Source organism: Phocoena sinus, chromosome 11, assembly GCF_008692025.1.
Source record: "Phocoena sinus isolate mPhoSin1 chromosome 11, mPhoSin1.pri, whole genome shotgun sequence".
NCBI classification, from domain to species: domain Eukaryota; kingdom Metazoa; phylum Chordata; class Mammalia; order Artiodactyla; family Phocoenidae; genus Phocoena; species Phocoena sinus.
Window position 1 is genome coordinate 46,945,334 of NC_045773.1, and position 16,404 is coordinate 46,961,737.

A 16,404-nucleotide genomic window follows, 5' to 3' on the forward strand; every position below is an offset into this window, starting at 1 on the left:
AAATAGACAAATTGAACTTCATGAAAAATTTAAAATTTCGTTCATTAAGAGACAATATCAGCAAGATAAAACAGCAGCCCACAGAATGGGAGAAAGTATTTGTAAATCATATATCTGATAAAGGATTGGTATCCAGAATATACAGAGAACCTCTAAAACTCAACAACAAAACCTGATTCAAAAATAGGCAAAGTACTTGAAAAGACATTTCTCCAAAGATACACAAATGGCCAATAAGCATGTAAAAAGATGCTCAGTATCACCAATCCTAAGGGAAATGCAAATCAAAACTACATTGAGGTACCACCTTACACCCATTAGGATGACCACTATCGAAAAAAACAGAAAACAACAAGTGTTAGTGAGGGTGTGGAGAAAGTGGAACCCTTGTACCCTATCGGCAGGAATGTAAAATAGTACAGACACTGTGGAAAAACAGTATGACAGTTCCTCAAAAAATTAAAAATAGAGTTACTGTATGGCCCAGCAATTCTTCTCTTGACATATACACAAAAGAATTGACAGCAGGGTCTCAAAAGATATTTGTACACCCATGTTTGTAGCAGCATTATTCACAGTAAAATGTGAAGCAACCCAAGTGTCCGTTAGGAAACTACTTTCTCAAAGGAAATGTTATAATTTTTGGTAGAATGTTCATATCATAAATTGGAATAAAAATACCCCCAGGGTCAACATGTTGGTGGGGGTTAAAACAGCAAGAAGGGGTATATGTCAAAATTGTCTGCATCCACCCCTAAACAGGCCACTGCCTAAAGTCTCCATGGGAGTGTGGCTCCTTAGGAGTTCGTATTTAGACCATTATGTATGAGGCAGTTTGGCCCTGTTTTTTGTGGATAGCATATAAGTTAGCTCCCAGTCTAGTGCCTAACATCCTGGTTAACATGTTATTGCCATTAACTTTTGCTTTAATTTATTTTCATCAAGTATTTCTGATACTGGAAGTGTACCTTTTAAGAAAATGAATTTATACTACTTGATCTTTAAATATGGAAAGATTGTCTAATTTAGGAAAGATGAATATCTTAAAAGCAGCAAATAACTTTAACATATACTTCTTCCTTTTTAGTAAACACGTTTATGGCGTACTACAGAAAGTTCCCTCCGGGAATACACTTTGATCTACAAGTGCTAAATAACCTTCTCAATTCTTTACTCAAACATTGTTTACTGAGAGAAGTATTTCAGGTCATGAGCCTCAGCATAATGTTTAAAATGCTGGTAAGTAACCTGAAAATATATTTTTCTAATACTTTAAGTTAATTTATCTGTTATATTTCTTGTTTGTATAATTGAGCAGTTACATTTCTGTTGGTTGAATACTTCGTAGAGAACACTTGTGTTTTTCAGCATAAACGAATTTGAGAAACTTAAAGTGTACTGAAAGAAGACATGAAAATGAGTGTAATTTTTTTGTTTTATCCAGCCTGCTCTGAAAATATTACTAAAAACATTTGAGTGTGTGGCAACTATGAAATTAAGGAATGCTGTACCTGCTTTAATTGATATCTTTTGCAAGGTATGATTTCATTTTATCCCTTTTATTCTCTAATACTGAATAACCAAGAAAATAATGATTTCTGCTTACACTCTTAAATTGCCTTTTACTCACATTCTTAATGCCAAAGAATTCTGTTTTCAGAAATGTTCTTTTTCTCCCAAAATAGGGTTTATAAACAGACTCCAGTGACTGAAAGGGCTTCCCCTTAACTAAATAGTTGTAAGCACTCGAGGTGACTTCTTTCAGCTTCGTGAACTGTCCTCATCTCTACTTATTAAGGATGATTAAAGAAAGTTTTCTTTTTCAAAAAGATTTGAGGTCATATATAACAAAAGTAAATACACAAATCAATGTATAAATAGGACATTGTTACCAAACAAAGCAGATAGATAAGAATATGGTGGCAAGGAGTTAATTTTCTATTTGGCATTAAGCAAAAAGAAAAACAAAAATTTTTATAGCTTTTTAAAGGTATATTAAAATTTTTACTGTTGTTGAATATTTCCTAGTATTTGGTACCTCCCAGCCATTCATTTCAGAATAGGCTTAATAGCAGGAAAACACCCAGTTCTCACCCATTCTCTTTAGGAAGCAGCATTGGAACCACTCTAGCAGATGAACAAATATTTCAGTGAATACCTCTAGTACCATATTACAAAGCTTGACAAAGTTACTTGCCTGGAAATTTTTTGAATCAAGAATTACTCAAACTTCCAGTTACATAACAAATGAGTCACAGGGCTGAAATGTACGGCATGGGGAATATAATCAGTAATAATGTAGTATCTTTGTATGGTGACAGTAACTAGACTTATGGTTATCATTTTGTAATGTACAGAAATATCAAATCACCATGTTGTGCACCAGTAACTAACGTAGTGTTGTAGGTTAATTATACTTCAGAAAACAAACTCATAGAAAAAGAGATCAGATTTATGGTTACCAGAGGCAGGGGGTGGGGGGATTGGGAATTGGATGAAGGTGGTCAAAACTTACAAACTTCCAGTTATCAGATAAATGAGAACTAGGGATGTTTTATACAACATGAAGAATAGAATGAACACAGCTGTGTGTTCTCTATGAAAGTTCTAAGAGAGTAAATCCTGAGAGCTCTCATCACAAGGAAACAAATTTTTTTCTTTTATTTTGTATGTATCTGAGATGATGGATGTTCACTCAAATTACTGTAATCTTTTCGTGATGTGTGTAAGTCAAATCATTATGCTGTGCACCTTAAACTTACACAGTGCTGCATGTCAGTTATATCTCAACAAAACTGGTAGATAGATAGATAAATTTAAAATTAAAAAATAAAAAGAAATTACTGCTCACCTGTAGTCATTGTAGAAAACCTCAGTTTAATACCTCTCAGGAATTTTATCATCAGGGATACAGTACAACCACCAGTGCTATACTTACTAAAAGACAGAATGAGTACCAAATGAGGTACAGCTGATAAAGTGGTTGAGATAACTTGGAGAACAGGAAGAATATACAAGTTTGCATTCAAAAGTATTATTTTCATTTTTGCTTTAAATTCTTGATGTAAGCAGTCTTATTGTGGTTCTCAAATATTTGAAGAAAAATATGCTTCAAAGTTTTAAAATGAATTTTGATTCTGTTTGTCTCCATGTTTCACTTCTTCCATCAGTCTCATTTTTTTCCACACACATTGGTTTTGACTCTCATATTTTTATGAGAATGACTACTGTTTTCCCTCTTCTACAGCTTGTTGAAGCTGGGATGGTACTTGACCCAGAACACTTTAACTATATTATTAAGCTTTTATACCAAGTACAGGCTTCCAAGCAAGAAATAACTGAAGTTCTGGAAATGAAATCCAGGTAAGAAGAATCACTATAATTAGGACTAAAATATATGTATTTTGGTGGGGACTTAAAAAGGATGAAGGCAAAGCACTTATTTTTGTTCATATGCTCACCGTAAGCCCTTCTCCTTCTTTTGGCTATGGCCTAGTCACATTGTCATCAGCTGCTTCTAGCCAACTCTCCTGGCCAGCCTCACCAGATCTTTTTCAGTACCTGATTTCATCTCAGTGCCTGGCAGATCAAATGTAGAGTCTCCCTTGCTCTGTTTCACAACTTACTTGATTCTACTTAATGCACTCTCTTATGTGTATACGAATTACTTTAATTCTTTTTTCTCTCTCACTTCTTGCCACATTAAATAAAATACTTTAATGTCTCTCCTTCATTCTTTTTATTGATTGATTGATCGATGGCTGTGTTGGGTCTTTGTTGCTGCGCGCAGGCTTTCTCTAGTTGCGGTGAGCGGGGGCTACTGTTTGTTGTGGTGCGTGGGCTTCTCATTGCGGTGGCTTCTCTTGTTGCAGAGCATGGGCTCTAGGTGCCTGGGCTTCAGGAGTTATGGCTTGCGGGCTATGGAGCACAGGCTTAGTAGTTGTGGCGCACGGGCTTAGTTGCTCCACAGCATGTGGGATCTTCCCAGACCACGGCTCGAACCCGTGTCCCCTGCATTGGCAGGTGGATTCTTAACCACTGAGCCACCAGGGAAGCCCTCTCCTTCATTCTTTCCCTTACTTGTTCACTTTCTCTATTCAGTTTATGGGCCTCCAAAGGCCTTAAAAAAAAACCAACCCTGTACTAATTGTAAGAGTAGTACCATAATATACCTGTATTGAGAAAAAGGAAAGCCATGACTTCTATAAAAATTTTTATTATGCTGTCACATACATAGAGAAAAGTATACAAATTTTAAGTATTTAAATGAACTGTAACTTTTTAACAAAATCAGATTTGATAAAGTGCAAATGATATCAACCACCAAAGTCCTTGAGAGTGCCCAGAAAGCTCCCTCCTTCAGAGGAGCTTCCACAGTTGTTTTTATCTCATTTCTTATTATCCTCTAGTACAGAGGTTCCAAACTTTCTTGGTTCACAGTGTCCAGACGCCAAAATAAATACATTAACAGTACCATTTATTAAGTAGTTAAATCCAAACAAGTTAATAACAGTTTGACAGTGTCTGACAGATGTCGCTTGAAAATTTAAAATAACCTGAGGAGCCCCTGTGAATTTGCTCTAGTGCTCTGGATGCCATAGTGCAGTTAGGGAATTTCAGCTCTAATTATACTACTTCCCTTCAAACACCAGCATTTAAGGCACATTTGAGTTCTTCAGGTTCTATGATTTTTTTAAATTCCTTTAGTGATAGTTAATACTATTTATGTTGCACATGAAAATTATGACAATTTATTTGGTAACCCCTAAGTTTGAAAATTGTATCCTTATGCACTCTCCGCCTTCCTGTGTGCTTGCTTCAAAACAGTTATCTTGTATTTTTTCGGAGGTATTAACATTGGTGACCTATTTATTAGTGAAGGAGAAAATTTAAAAATAACTCTGGGTAGCTAAGAGGTGTAGATCATGGTTGGGGATATGGACCCAGCCCCAAGGCAGAAGGAAAAAAAAATTTAGTATTTATTATTTTATATTTGAATTTATATCTTCTGATGTTCTTTGAAATAATTACCCGTTTCTAGACAGGGAAATGAATTTTAATGGACATTCTTTTGATTTTGATTATAATTTTTAGTTAGCTGTAGTTCATTTGAAAGGCTTTCACTTTCAGTGGATAAGGCTACTACAAAGAATTCTGACATTTATATTCAGGACATCAGTGAAAATTTAGGTGTGTATATAATCTAGGAAATTTGTTAATATACATTTACTGACTTTAAAAATTGTATTTTGAAATAATCTTAGATTTACAGAAATTTTGCAAAAATTAGTGTGGCGAATTCCCATGTTCCCGTCATCTAGCTTCCTTTCATGTTAACATCCTACATAATAATAGTGCCAATATCAAAACTAGGAAATTAATTTTGGTATAAATCCATTAACTCACTACAGATCATATTGCACTGTAGTAGGATGCACATGTTTCAGTATATCTTATTACTGGTTAAGTTAACCTTTATCACTTAGTTAAAAAGATTATCTGCCAAGTTTCTACACTGTAAAGTTACTCTTTGTCCTATTGTAATGAATAAATATCTTGGGGAAGAGACTTTAGCATTATGTATTATGCTGTTTCTCTTGAAAACTTCATACATTAATTTTAGTATTCTTCAATGGCTCTTTACTACAGGTTACTACTTTGGTATTTACCCAATGGTGATTTTGTATTTTCCCCATTTTTTTCTACATTAAAAAAATTTTATTTATTTATTTGGCTGCACTGGGCCTTAGTTGTGGCACACAGGATCTTTAGTTGCGGCATGCAGGATCTAGTTCCTTGACCAGGGATCGAACCCAGGCCCCCTGCATTGGGAGTGCTGCGTCTTAGACACTGGACCACCAAGAAAGTCCCTTTTCTACATTTATTTATTTATTTTTAAATAGCATGCTTCCTTTTTTTTAAATAGCTATTATTGCTGGGGGGTTTTTAAAATATTTATTTATTTGGTCACACCAGGTCTTAGTTGTGGCAGGTGGGCTCCTTAGTTGCAGCTCACCAGCTCCTTAGTTGTGGCATGCGAACTCTTAGTTGCAGCATGCGTGTGGAATCTAGTTCCCTGACCAGAGGTCGAACCCAGGCCCCCTGCATTGGGAGTGTGGAGTCTTAACCACTGCGCCACCAGGGAAGTTCCTCCCTTTTCTACATTTATTAATTGGAATTTTTCAGTAAAGAAGAGCTGTCCCTTCTCCATTTATTTACTTATTCAAAATTTATGTCAATGTGAACTCATGGCTATTTATTTTATTCTATGGGTTACTTATAATCTAATAATATAATTATTTATTTTGTTGCTCAAATTGTTCCAAATTTGACCTTTGGGAATCCCTTCAGGTTTGTTCCTACATCCTTTCATCATTTTTTTTTGTTGTTTTTCTACCACTTTTGTGTAATTTGAAGCCACAGAGTTAAGTCTCATCTTCTCTTTTCCCTGCTCCAACATTGGCAGCAACCATTTCTTCAAGGAGCTCTGGTTCCTTTTATTAGAGAATGGTATTTCAAAACCAAGACCTGAATGTGTTCATTGCTGCTAGAGTATCATTGCAGCCAGGTCTTCTCAGTGGACAGGGCTAGGAAATATATGTATGTATACACAACATACATACACACACAAGATATATATATTTACTTTTCTATTTTTATATATATTACAAAAAACATGAGTACATACTGATAGCTTGATTCTAATCCAGCACTACAGGTTCATCCTAGCCATCCCTTTTTCATATTTATATATTCTTTCTCCAACAGTGAGAAACCTGACTCTCATTATCTACAATATATTTGCTCATTTATTCAGTCTTACGATCCACAAAAAGTAGTTTCAGAACTGCTAACCCATACCTCTGTGAGAAAAAAATTTAGTACATTTTTAGTATAAGGTTATTATAGTATTCAGCCAAAATATTGCTTCCTAAGTTATTTTGTCTAGTTCTTTCTTTTTCCTATGCCCATTCAATGTGATTATTCATTTGTAGACCATTTACGTTTATTTATTACTGTTTGTATTATATTTTCAGTTATCCCACGTCCTAGTTGGTTTGAATTATTTAGGGAAGTATGTGAAAAATTGCTGTCTATTCTAACAGTCAATGCTGTACTAAAAAGATGCAATGAGAAATGTTACTCCAGTTTACTCCTGCTCCACCGTTTCCATTTCATCCTTCTCTCTACCCCTTTTCCACCTACATACTGGAGGTAAACAGTCTTTCAGTTTTATCCTCTTATAATGAGCAGATGTGTATGTATTTTCTTATATCTACTTCTTTATTACATATAGTGTAGAAAATAATGCTCTTTTTTTTTAATTTGCTTTTTTTCGCTCAGACAGTATATCCTGGAAATCAATCTAAATCAGTCCATAGAGAAATTCGTCATCTTTTAAACCATGCAGAGTACTCCATTTTATGGATATACTTTAGGTTATTCAATCAGTGATGGGTATTTAAGTTGTCCCCAATATTTTGTAACTTAAAACAATGCTACTGCTCTTGGATTGGAAGAATTAATATTGTTAAAATGACCATCCTACCCAAAGCAATCTACAGATTTAATGGTATCCCTATCAAATTACCCATGACATTTTTCACAGAACTAAAACAAATAATCCTAAAATTTATATGGAATCACAAAAGACCCAGAATTCCCAAAGCAATCCAGAGGAAAAAGGACAAAGCTGGAGGCAGAGCCCTCCCAGACTTCGGACAATACTACAAAGCCACAGTAATCAAAACTGTATGGTACTGGCACAAAAACAGACATGCTGATCAATGGAACAGAATAGAGAGCCCAGAAATAAACCCACACACAGTTAATCAGTTAATCTTCAACAAAGGAGGCAAGAATATTCAATGGAGAAAAGACAGTCATTTCAACAAGTGGTGTTGGGAAAGCTGGACAACTTCATATATTTAAATCAGTAAAGTTAGAACATTCCCTCACACCATATACAAAATAAACTCAAAATGGTTTAAAGACCTAGATACAATGACACCATAAAAATCCTAGAAGAGAACATAGGCAAAACATTTTCTGACATAAAACGTAGCAATATTTTCTTAGGTCAGTCTCCCCAGGCAAAAGAAATAAAAGCAAAAATAAACAAATGGGGCCTAATGAAACTTAAAAGCTTTTGTACAGCAAAGGAAACCATAAACAAAAGACAACCTACAGACAGGGAGAAAATATTTGTAAACGATGCAACCGACAAGGGCTTAACTTCCAAAATATATAAACAGCTCATACAACTCAATATCAAAAAACCAAACAACCCAATCAAAAACTGGGCAGAAGACCTAAATAGACATTTCTCCAAAGGAGACATACAGATGGCCAACCTGAAAAGATGCTCAACATCGCTAATTATTAGAGAAATGCAAGTCAAAATTACAATGAGGTATCACCTCACACCGGTCAGAATGGCCATCATCAAAAAGTCTACAAATAATAAATGCTGGAGAGGGTGTGGAGAAAAGGGAACCTTCCTACACTGTTGGTAGGAATGTAAATTGGTACAGCCACTATGGTGAACAGTATGGAGATTCCTTAAAAAGCTGAAAATAGAGTTGCCATATGATCCAGCAATCCCATCCCTGGGCATATATCCAGAAAAGACGAAAACTGTAATTCAAAAAGAAACATGCACCCCAGTGTTCATAGCAGCACCATTTACAATAGCCAAGACATGGAAGCTACCTAAATGACCACTGACAGATGAATGGATAAAAATTAGGAACTTGTTCTTCCTTTTTAATGCTCTGGAATAATTTATAAAGCATCGGGACTAATTACCAAAATTGACCCCATAGTTGGCTGTCACACACTATTCTTAGTTTAATGGAACCCTCCTCTTTTCTCCTTTTCTTCTTCTCCTCTTCCCAGTTGCCAGTGTGCTTCTCCTTTCACTTTTGTCTTTTTTTTCTTTCCCAGAAGCTATCTATACATTTCACAGATCACTTTCTTTAAATCATACAAAACTTCTAAGTTCCTTCTGTGTGGTTTGTGTTCTAATATACCCAGACAGTTTTTTTCTTAGCATTTTCAAATTTAGTGTGGACTTTGTCTTTGTAATTGTAGTTCTTAATCAATGTTAGGTCCCTCTGGTAGTTTCCCTTTTTGATTCTCCCCTACAAATATTTTTGTTTGTTTGCTTTGTTTTGTTTTGGTCAGTATTTGCTTGCCACAAATCCTTATGGACCAGTGAGAGTGAAGTGGGAGCAGTAGAGATCAAGTGCTGAGATTTAATTTTTTTCTCTTTTTAATCACAATTATCTTAAAGTTTTGACATTCTCTGTCTTCAAGTTAGGATGAAGGTATGATTTCATGTGGAATTTGCTTTTTCCTCCTTGTTGCCTGTGGTTTAGGAGGAAATAGTATAAGTTAGGTATCTGTGCAGTTGCCATTTTCTTCAGCGCTGAATAATTTTTATAGTATATTTCTCTTTCTCCAGTCTCTTAGGTATAATTTATAGAACAAATGAATTAGGAGCAATATTGACTTTTTGGGTGATGAACATAATTAACCCTTTTTTATTGTTAAAGGTTACAGATGAGGCAGTTTATAAAGAACTGGAAGTGTGATTTAGAGTCAGCCTTGAATGAAATAGAGGTATGTTGCTTATCTTTTAAATAAATTTCTGGGATCTCCGAAAACCAATAACAACAAAGAAACTTTGGATAGTAACCCAGTTTTAGAAAAGTTTTACAATGCGGCTGTTACACAGAGAAAAGAAGGAAAAGAAGTTTAATTTTTTGCAGGTTAATACTTTGAAATGCAAACATAATTTCTAGAGTCGTGAACTGTTCTAAAAATAATTCTAGAAATAGTTCAGTTTAAAATTGACTTATGTTAAGCTATAATAATCTATAGCTTAGCCTTTAATTCTTGTCACTAGGCAGACTCCCTCAGTGCACAAATGACTTGGCTTTCTTGTCGAGATCCATAGGTGGCTGCAGTATGTGACATGACAGGGTAAAGCCAAGGTCATTGTGCACTCTCCAAGCATTTAAAGTCTGAATAGGAAATAGAGGACTTTCAGGATGACTGTACTTTTTAATTTAAGATCATTTTTGTACTCATTCTAGTAATTGTTGATCTAGTCTAAATTAGAATTTATATCCTTGAAACAATTTTTTGTTGGCATGGGAAACTTTCTTAGTTTAGAATTGAAAATAATAGGAAGATAGTAAGTTTACTGAAATTTACCTTGTAGCGACTTTTGTAGAAGAAATGTAATGCCCAAAATTATGTGTGGGCTGCAAATCATAAATGGCCAACTAACTGTAAAATGCAATCTCTAAAAGTAGTAAAATAGTGTATTGCTGTGGAAGTAGCTCAAATCATGCTGCTAATCATCTGTTTTCCTTAAATCTATCTCCACTGTGTAGTTCAGGTTTGAGGGTGACATCATTAAGTACATTAGGAGCTAGATAATTAAAACAAGTGTATGTTGACATCTGGAACTTATAGAGCCATTGCTATGGACAGAAAAGCAAATTGTACAGTAACATGTTACTGCTGTTGTAACACTTGTCAGTAAGTTTATAAGGTTTGCAGAGATTGTCTTATTAATTTCTGTATATCTAATGCCTGCATGTGCCTACCCCATGATATGTTTGCATAAATGACAACTTGCATTTTTTGTTTTGTTTTTAATAATTCTCATAGCATTATAAAGAAAAAGGTGACTGGACCAAATTGGGAACTTTATACATTAACATAAAACTGGGCTGTGAAAAATTTGCAGATTTCCAGAGATTTTGTGCTTGTATTGCTGAAACACTGACAAAAGACTGTAAAGAAGAGAGACCAGGTGTTCCATTTTGTGAATTCGCTGAAACAAGTAAATGTCACTGTTTTTGTCTGAGTATTGTGTGTTAGGGTGATACAGTGTTCTTTATTATTGATTGATGGATTGACTGGTACAATGTTCATAACATATAAAGCTCTTAATAGTCTCCATGTTGGAGATAAGTTAACACTGCAGTTTTTAGATACTTTTCCTTCTTTTTATAAATTTTTCCATCTATTGTTAAATTAGATTATAATGATAAAAGGTCAATAGAATATCAGATGTTTCATGTTCTTATTTTTCTTTTCATTCAGATTGGTAAAACTATTGCTAAGAAATTGTAGTGGAGCATCTGAATTTTTGAATCATTAAGTTGTTACTATCTTCACTATTGCCACGTCAACAAAATTCGTATATTTTTGAGACCTTTCTTTTTACATCAGCTCTTCACTGCTATATTCTCTGTCAGGGTCGGCAAACTCTGTAAAGGACCAGATTTTAGGCCTTGCACGCAGAGTATATAATCTGTGTCACACAGTTTTCTTTTCAAACAACCCTTTAAAAATAAAAACCATTCTTAGACCCTCAACAGGCTGTACAAAAACAGGCCACAGGCCAGATTTGGCCCATGGGCTATAGTTTGCTGATACCTGGTCTTTGTGGTAATATCACTAATTCCATATTAAATTTGCCTTTTCCATCATTCTAAGGGACTGTTTCACTTTCTTCCATATACCTACTTTGTGTTTCAGTTAGCAAAGATCCACAAAACAGTGAAGTAGATAAAACTTTGCTGGGAAGAATTGGAATCAGTGCTATGTACTTCTACCACAAGCTGTTGCAGTGGTCCAAGGTACTTCACTAAATTTTATTTTGGCTTGGTATATAGAGTGTTAGTTTAAAATTTTTGAGCAGAATATAGGTTAACCCTGAAATTTTGCTAATAATTTGCTAATTTGCTAAAAATTTGCTAATAATCATTACGGGTGGCAAATTGAAACTTACACAATAAGTGAATTATTAGGTGGTATATTAGGCAAATATGGAAAGGAGATGGCATGAGAAGAATATCTATGACTACTATGAAGAATCTCAGTATAAGGAACACTTAGGAAGCTGTGCTAAATATCGTATTTATTTGAAGCACCTTTCAATTCAGAATTTATTTTGCCAGCTCCTGAGTATTGGTAGTATTATAATTTTGGAAGCTCTCTCTTAAGATGAACCCGAGATACTAACAATTAACAGAACTCTTTTAAAATCACTTCTTAGGATGCTCTGGAATACTGTATACCATATATCTTCATGTCTACCTTTGAGGCTTAGCTCACCATAGAAGTGGTGTAGTGATTCTAGACCATATTGTGCTGTCATTGTTTAGATTTCCCTGAGGTGGTGGTGGAGTTATAGATTCAATAAAGTTAAGTAAAGTAAAGGACAGAAAAATCCAAAATAGGGAGAAGTGCTGAGGGATGGAGAGTAAGATGGTTGGTTGAGAGTGGGGTTACTATTGAATCAACTATTAAAATGTATATTTTATTCCTTCCTTCTTTTTATAAAGAGGTTATTTCACAATTGAAATAATATTTAAGGACATGGTCACTCAGGTGCACATACAAAATTCATGAATTTTTTAAAAGAAAATAAGTTTTAAATAATCATTGTACAGAAGGTCACCAGTCTCCAACGTCTTCTGAGCGGTTTAGCACTTATTGTGTGGTAGGCCTGGGATGGACAAAATGTACCTTGGCTCCGCTCTCACATTCTAGCTTAAAGTCTATCATAGCATTAATTTCTTGGGTATTTAATGCTTGAGAATCTGAGGACTACCTAGTTAGAAGACTCTTTTTTAAAACTCAGACTGATTTTGCTGAAATTTTAGAGTATGTTTTAATTTTATTTGGTTTCTTTTTAAAGATTTGTTTTTGATATGGAACATTTTTAAAGTCTTTATTGAATTTGTTACAATATTGCTTCTGTTTTATTTTGTTTTTTTGGCCATGAGGCATCAAACCCGCACCCCCTGCATTGAAAGGCGAAGTCTTAACTACTGGACCGTCAGGGAAGTCCCCTTTATTTGGTTATTTTTATTTAGGATATAAGCAGTTGGTGAATTTGTGCCCTTTTCTTTTCTTTTTTTTTTTTCCTGGCCGTGCTGTGCGGCATGTGGGATCTTAGTTCCCAGACCATGGATTGAACCCGTGCCCCCTGCAGTGGAAGCACAGAGTCTTAACCACTGTACCACCAGAGAAGTCCCAATGCCTGTATTTTAATTTTAAATGTTAACTATCTTATTTAGAATGAGTATTTTATTATCTTACTTAGCATGAATTTTTTAATGAAACGTTCCATTTTGAACATAAAAGTAAAACCATTGAAATTAAACTTAAGGTATCCCTTGAAAAATGCACTCATTTATACAGTCAGATTGAAAGTACTTTGACATCATAATATGCATCTGACTCAAAATAGCATGTAATATAATATAAAACAAGAGTCTGAAAACCGAAAGCCAGATCTGGCCCACAGCCTGTTTTTATACAGCTCATGAGCTAAGAATGTTTTTTACATTTTTAAAGATTTAGAAATTTAAAAACAACCAAAAAGAATATGCAGCTGACCAAATGTGACCTGCAAAGCCTAAAGCATTTACTGTCTGGCTTTTAATGGAAAAATTTTGCTGACCTTGGTGTAAAATAATAACACATGTCCAATTTCTGATGTCCACCCTAGAGACAGCCTTTATGTAGACAATGTGAAATAATTAGCCTATTGACTCAAAAAAACAATTTTCAGACAACAATTTTATCCCCCCCCCCTTTTTTCTATCATTTTCTATCATTCTTTATCTAAATTTCATATGAAATAATCTTTTCATTGACTTTCCCTCCTGGATCTCAGGGTGATCAACAGAAGAAGAGCAAAAACATATGATGGGTAGCTTTCCACATTAAGGCATGAAATCCTTTTGCCAAATGAAATCTTTAGAGGAGACTCAGTGAATAAAACAGATGAAAGGAGAACCGAAGAAAGGGGGCCCAGTGGTGGGCGTGGTTAATGAGACAAAGCCCTGCTTGCTCACCTTCCCTTTCCATCTTTGTGGCTGAGCAGGAAAGGGCTTAAGGAGAGAGTCTTAGAGCAGTTTGACAACCATCAGTCTAGAATTATTCAAATTGCATAATTGACTTCTATATAATTATCAGTGACTTTGTACCTCTATAATACCCTTAATGATTGATACTCAGTGGGTTTTTTTGTCTTTTTTTTTTTAACTCTAGGGAAGGAAGGTCTTAGATAAACTATATGAATTAAAAATACATTTTACAAGTTTAAAAGGACTTACAGGGCCTGAGAAGTTAGCACCGAGATGTCAAATTGTGAATATTGCAGCAGAAATTTTTCTAAAAAGTGGAAGCCTAGATGGTGCCATTTGGGTATTAAGGGGTAAGTTCTCATATATGCCAGCATGAAATAATTTGTTAAGCTTGTTATAAATTCTTGGTTTTGTAGTTACCTCAAGTATAGTTGAGGTAACTGAATTGTGGGTGATAATTTGGTCTAAACCCCTAGTGATCATGCGGGTAGGAAAGGTTGTTATATAAAATGAAAGGAGAATGGTAACCTAGCTTTAAAGAAGAAACTGTGTGAACCTTTGCTGAAAAGTTAGTTCTTACTTTGGCCTAAGCACTGTATAGATGCTTTACCTGATTATCTCAATTAATCTTCATAGAAACCCTATGAGTTTGGAATTATTACAATCCCCATATTATTGATAAGAAAATGTTGTCAGAGACAGTAAGCAGCTTGCCCAAAATGACATAACAAGTAAGGAGTGGAGGCCGGATTTAATCCCAGACAGTCCAGCTTCAGAGCCCAAGCTTCAGCTGCTGAGACGGGGAAATCCTGATTACAGTCTGCATAACTCTATCTTTGCATGTGCCGACAACCGTGGCTCCAAACCAAGACAATAAAGATTATTTCCCCTAGTAAGTCAAATCATCTAATAGAAATTGTGATGAAATTAAGCCAGCAGAAGCAACTAAGGTTAGTTTGGCATGGGGTAAATAAAATTGAGAGAGCACAGTGGTAGCACAGCATCTAATGTAGCTTTGGCTACTTGGACCATCAAGCAGATTTTATTTGATAAAATGAGATAGATAAGAATGAAGAAACTTCGAGAATCTCAGTTTAGGTGGAAGACGGAATAAACTCACAAGTAAATAAAATAGAAAACTTTTACACTAACACACAAAACTAGCATGCATACATATTCATATATACATAAAATACCGTATTTGTTCAGTGCTGAGGGTTTATGGAATATAGAGGTTGTGATTAGACTTCGTGATCAAAAGCTTGTTGGAAAAGGTTTTCTTCAACTTAACAAATGTAACCAGTGAGTTTTCCTAGGACGGGAAGGTTAATCAAAATAGAAAGATACCACACAAAATACAAATATACAAATACAAAATAGAATGTGCGTAAAAATAGGAAGTAGCAAAATGCAAGCCAGAGCTCACAAGCTCTATGAGAAAGAAAAAATGTGGCAAGAAATGGAAAGGGTAAAATAGTTGGTAAAAATGGGCCTGGATGATCTTCTGCCTAAAAGTTTCTGGCAAAACTAGTCTTTCTCAAACTAGAGACTGGGGGAGGGTTTGTGGGAGTAGTCTAAGGAGATTTTAAATTTTTACAATTTTGTTGTTTCAATTTTGAGATTATCTTTTAAAATTCTGTCAGTTACAAACAGAGGATTTTCTTTTGCAGTGACCATTCCAATTGAAAGTCATTTTTCATAAGTAAAATTTTATTTCTTTGAAAAAAAAGGGCCCACAGAAGTATGTTAAGTTGTCCCCAGAATTTTTTGGTTCTTCAAAGGTTCTGCAGTGAACAGGCCACTCTCAAGAAATGAAGTACAAATGGCTTGATCTCACTTGTAATAAGTGAGAGTAATACTCACTTGTATTAAGAGAAATAAACATTAAAATCCTAAACACCTGTCAGACCAGCAAAGATTAAAGTTTTGTGATATACTTTTCGTGAGGGTATAGAGAAATGAGCCTTCACATATATTGTCTTTAGGGGCTTTTTGACAAAATATCTGTCAAAATTTAGTAATGCATATTTCCTTTAATCTATTAACTCCATTTCTAGGAGTTTGTCCTACAAACACATTTATATCTGTATACAGGGGTATGCACTGTAAGTTATATGGAATCTCTTTTTTAAACCATCAACAATGATAACAAAGAATTCCAGATAACTTAAGTGTCTGTTAAGGGTGTACCAGTTAGTGAAACTGTGTGACAGCCATATGATGGAATAGACGTAGAGCTGCAAGTACTCATTGGAATGATTTCCAGGATTTACTACCAAGTGAAAAAAGGAATGTGCTGAACGGTGTACACAGTATGCTACCACTACTGTAAAAAAATAAAATGGATACATACATACTTGCTTTATACCCTTAAAATACTTGCAGAAGGATGCACAAGAAACTAGTAATAGTGGGTGCTTCTGGGAAGAAGAATTGACTGCTTGGAGGACAGGGATGAGAGGCATATTAATTTGTTACATATTTTTTGTATATTTTTTCCTTT

The 16,404-nt window shown here is 34.9% G+C and overlaps 1 protein-coding gene across 1 annotated transcript in view; it reads left to right on the forward strand.

Moving 5' to 3' along the window:
• Positions 1-16,404, forward strand: part of TOPAZ1 (testis and ovary specific PAZ domain containing 1) — a 65,977-nt gene that overhangs the window by 36,189 nt on the left and 13,384 nt on the right. Inside the window, 7 exon segments of the mRNA XM_032649025.1 lie at positions 1,088-1,239; positions 1,445-1,537; positions 3,248-3,363; positions 9,558-9,624; positions 10,684-10,858; positions 11,560-11,660; positions 14,086-14,251. Coding sequence (XP_032504916.1) covers positions 1,088-1,239; positions 1,445-1,537; positions 3,248-3,363; positions 9,558-9,624; positions 10,684-10,858; positions 11,560-11,660; positions 14,086-14,251 — 870 coding nt within the window.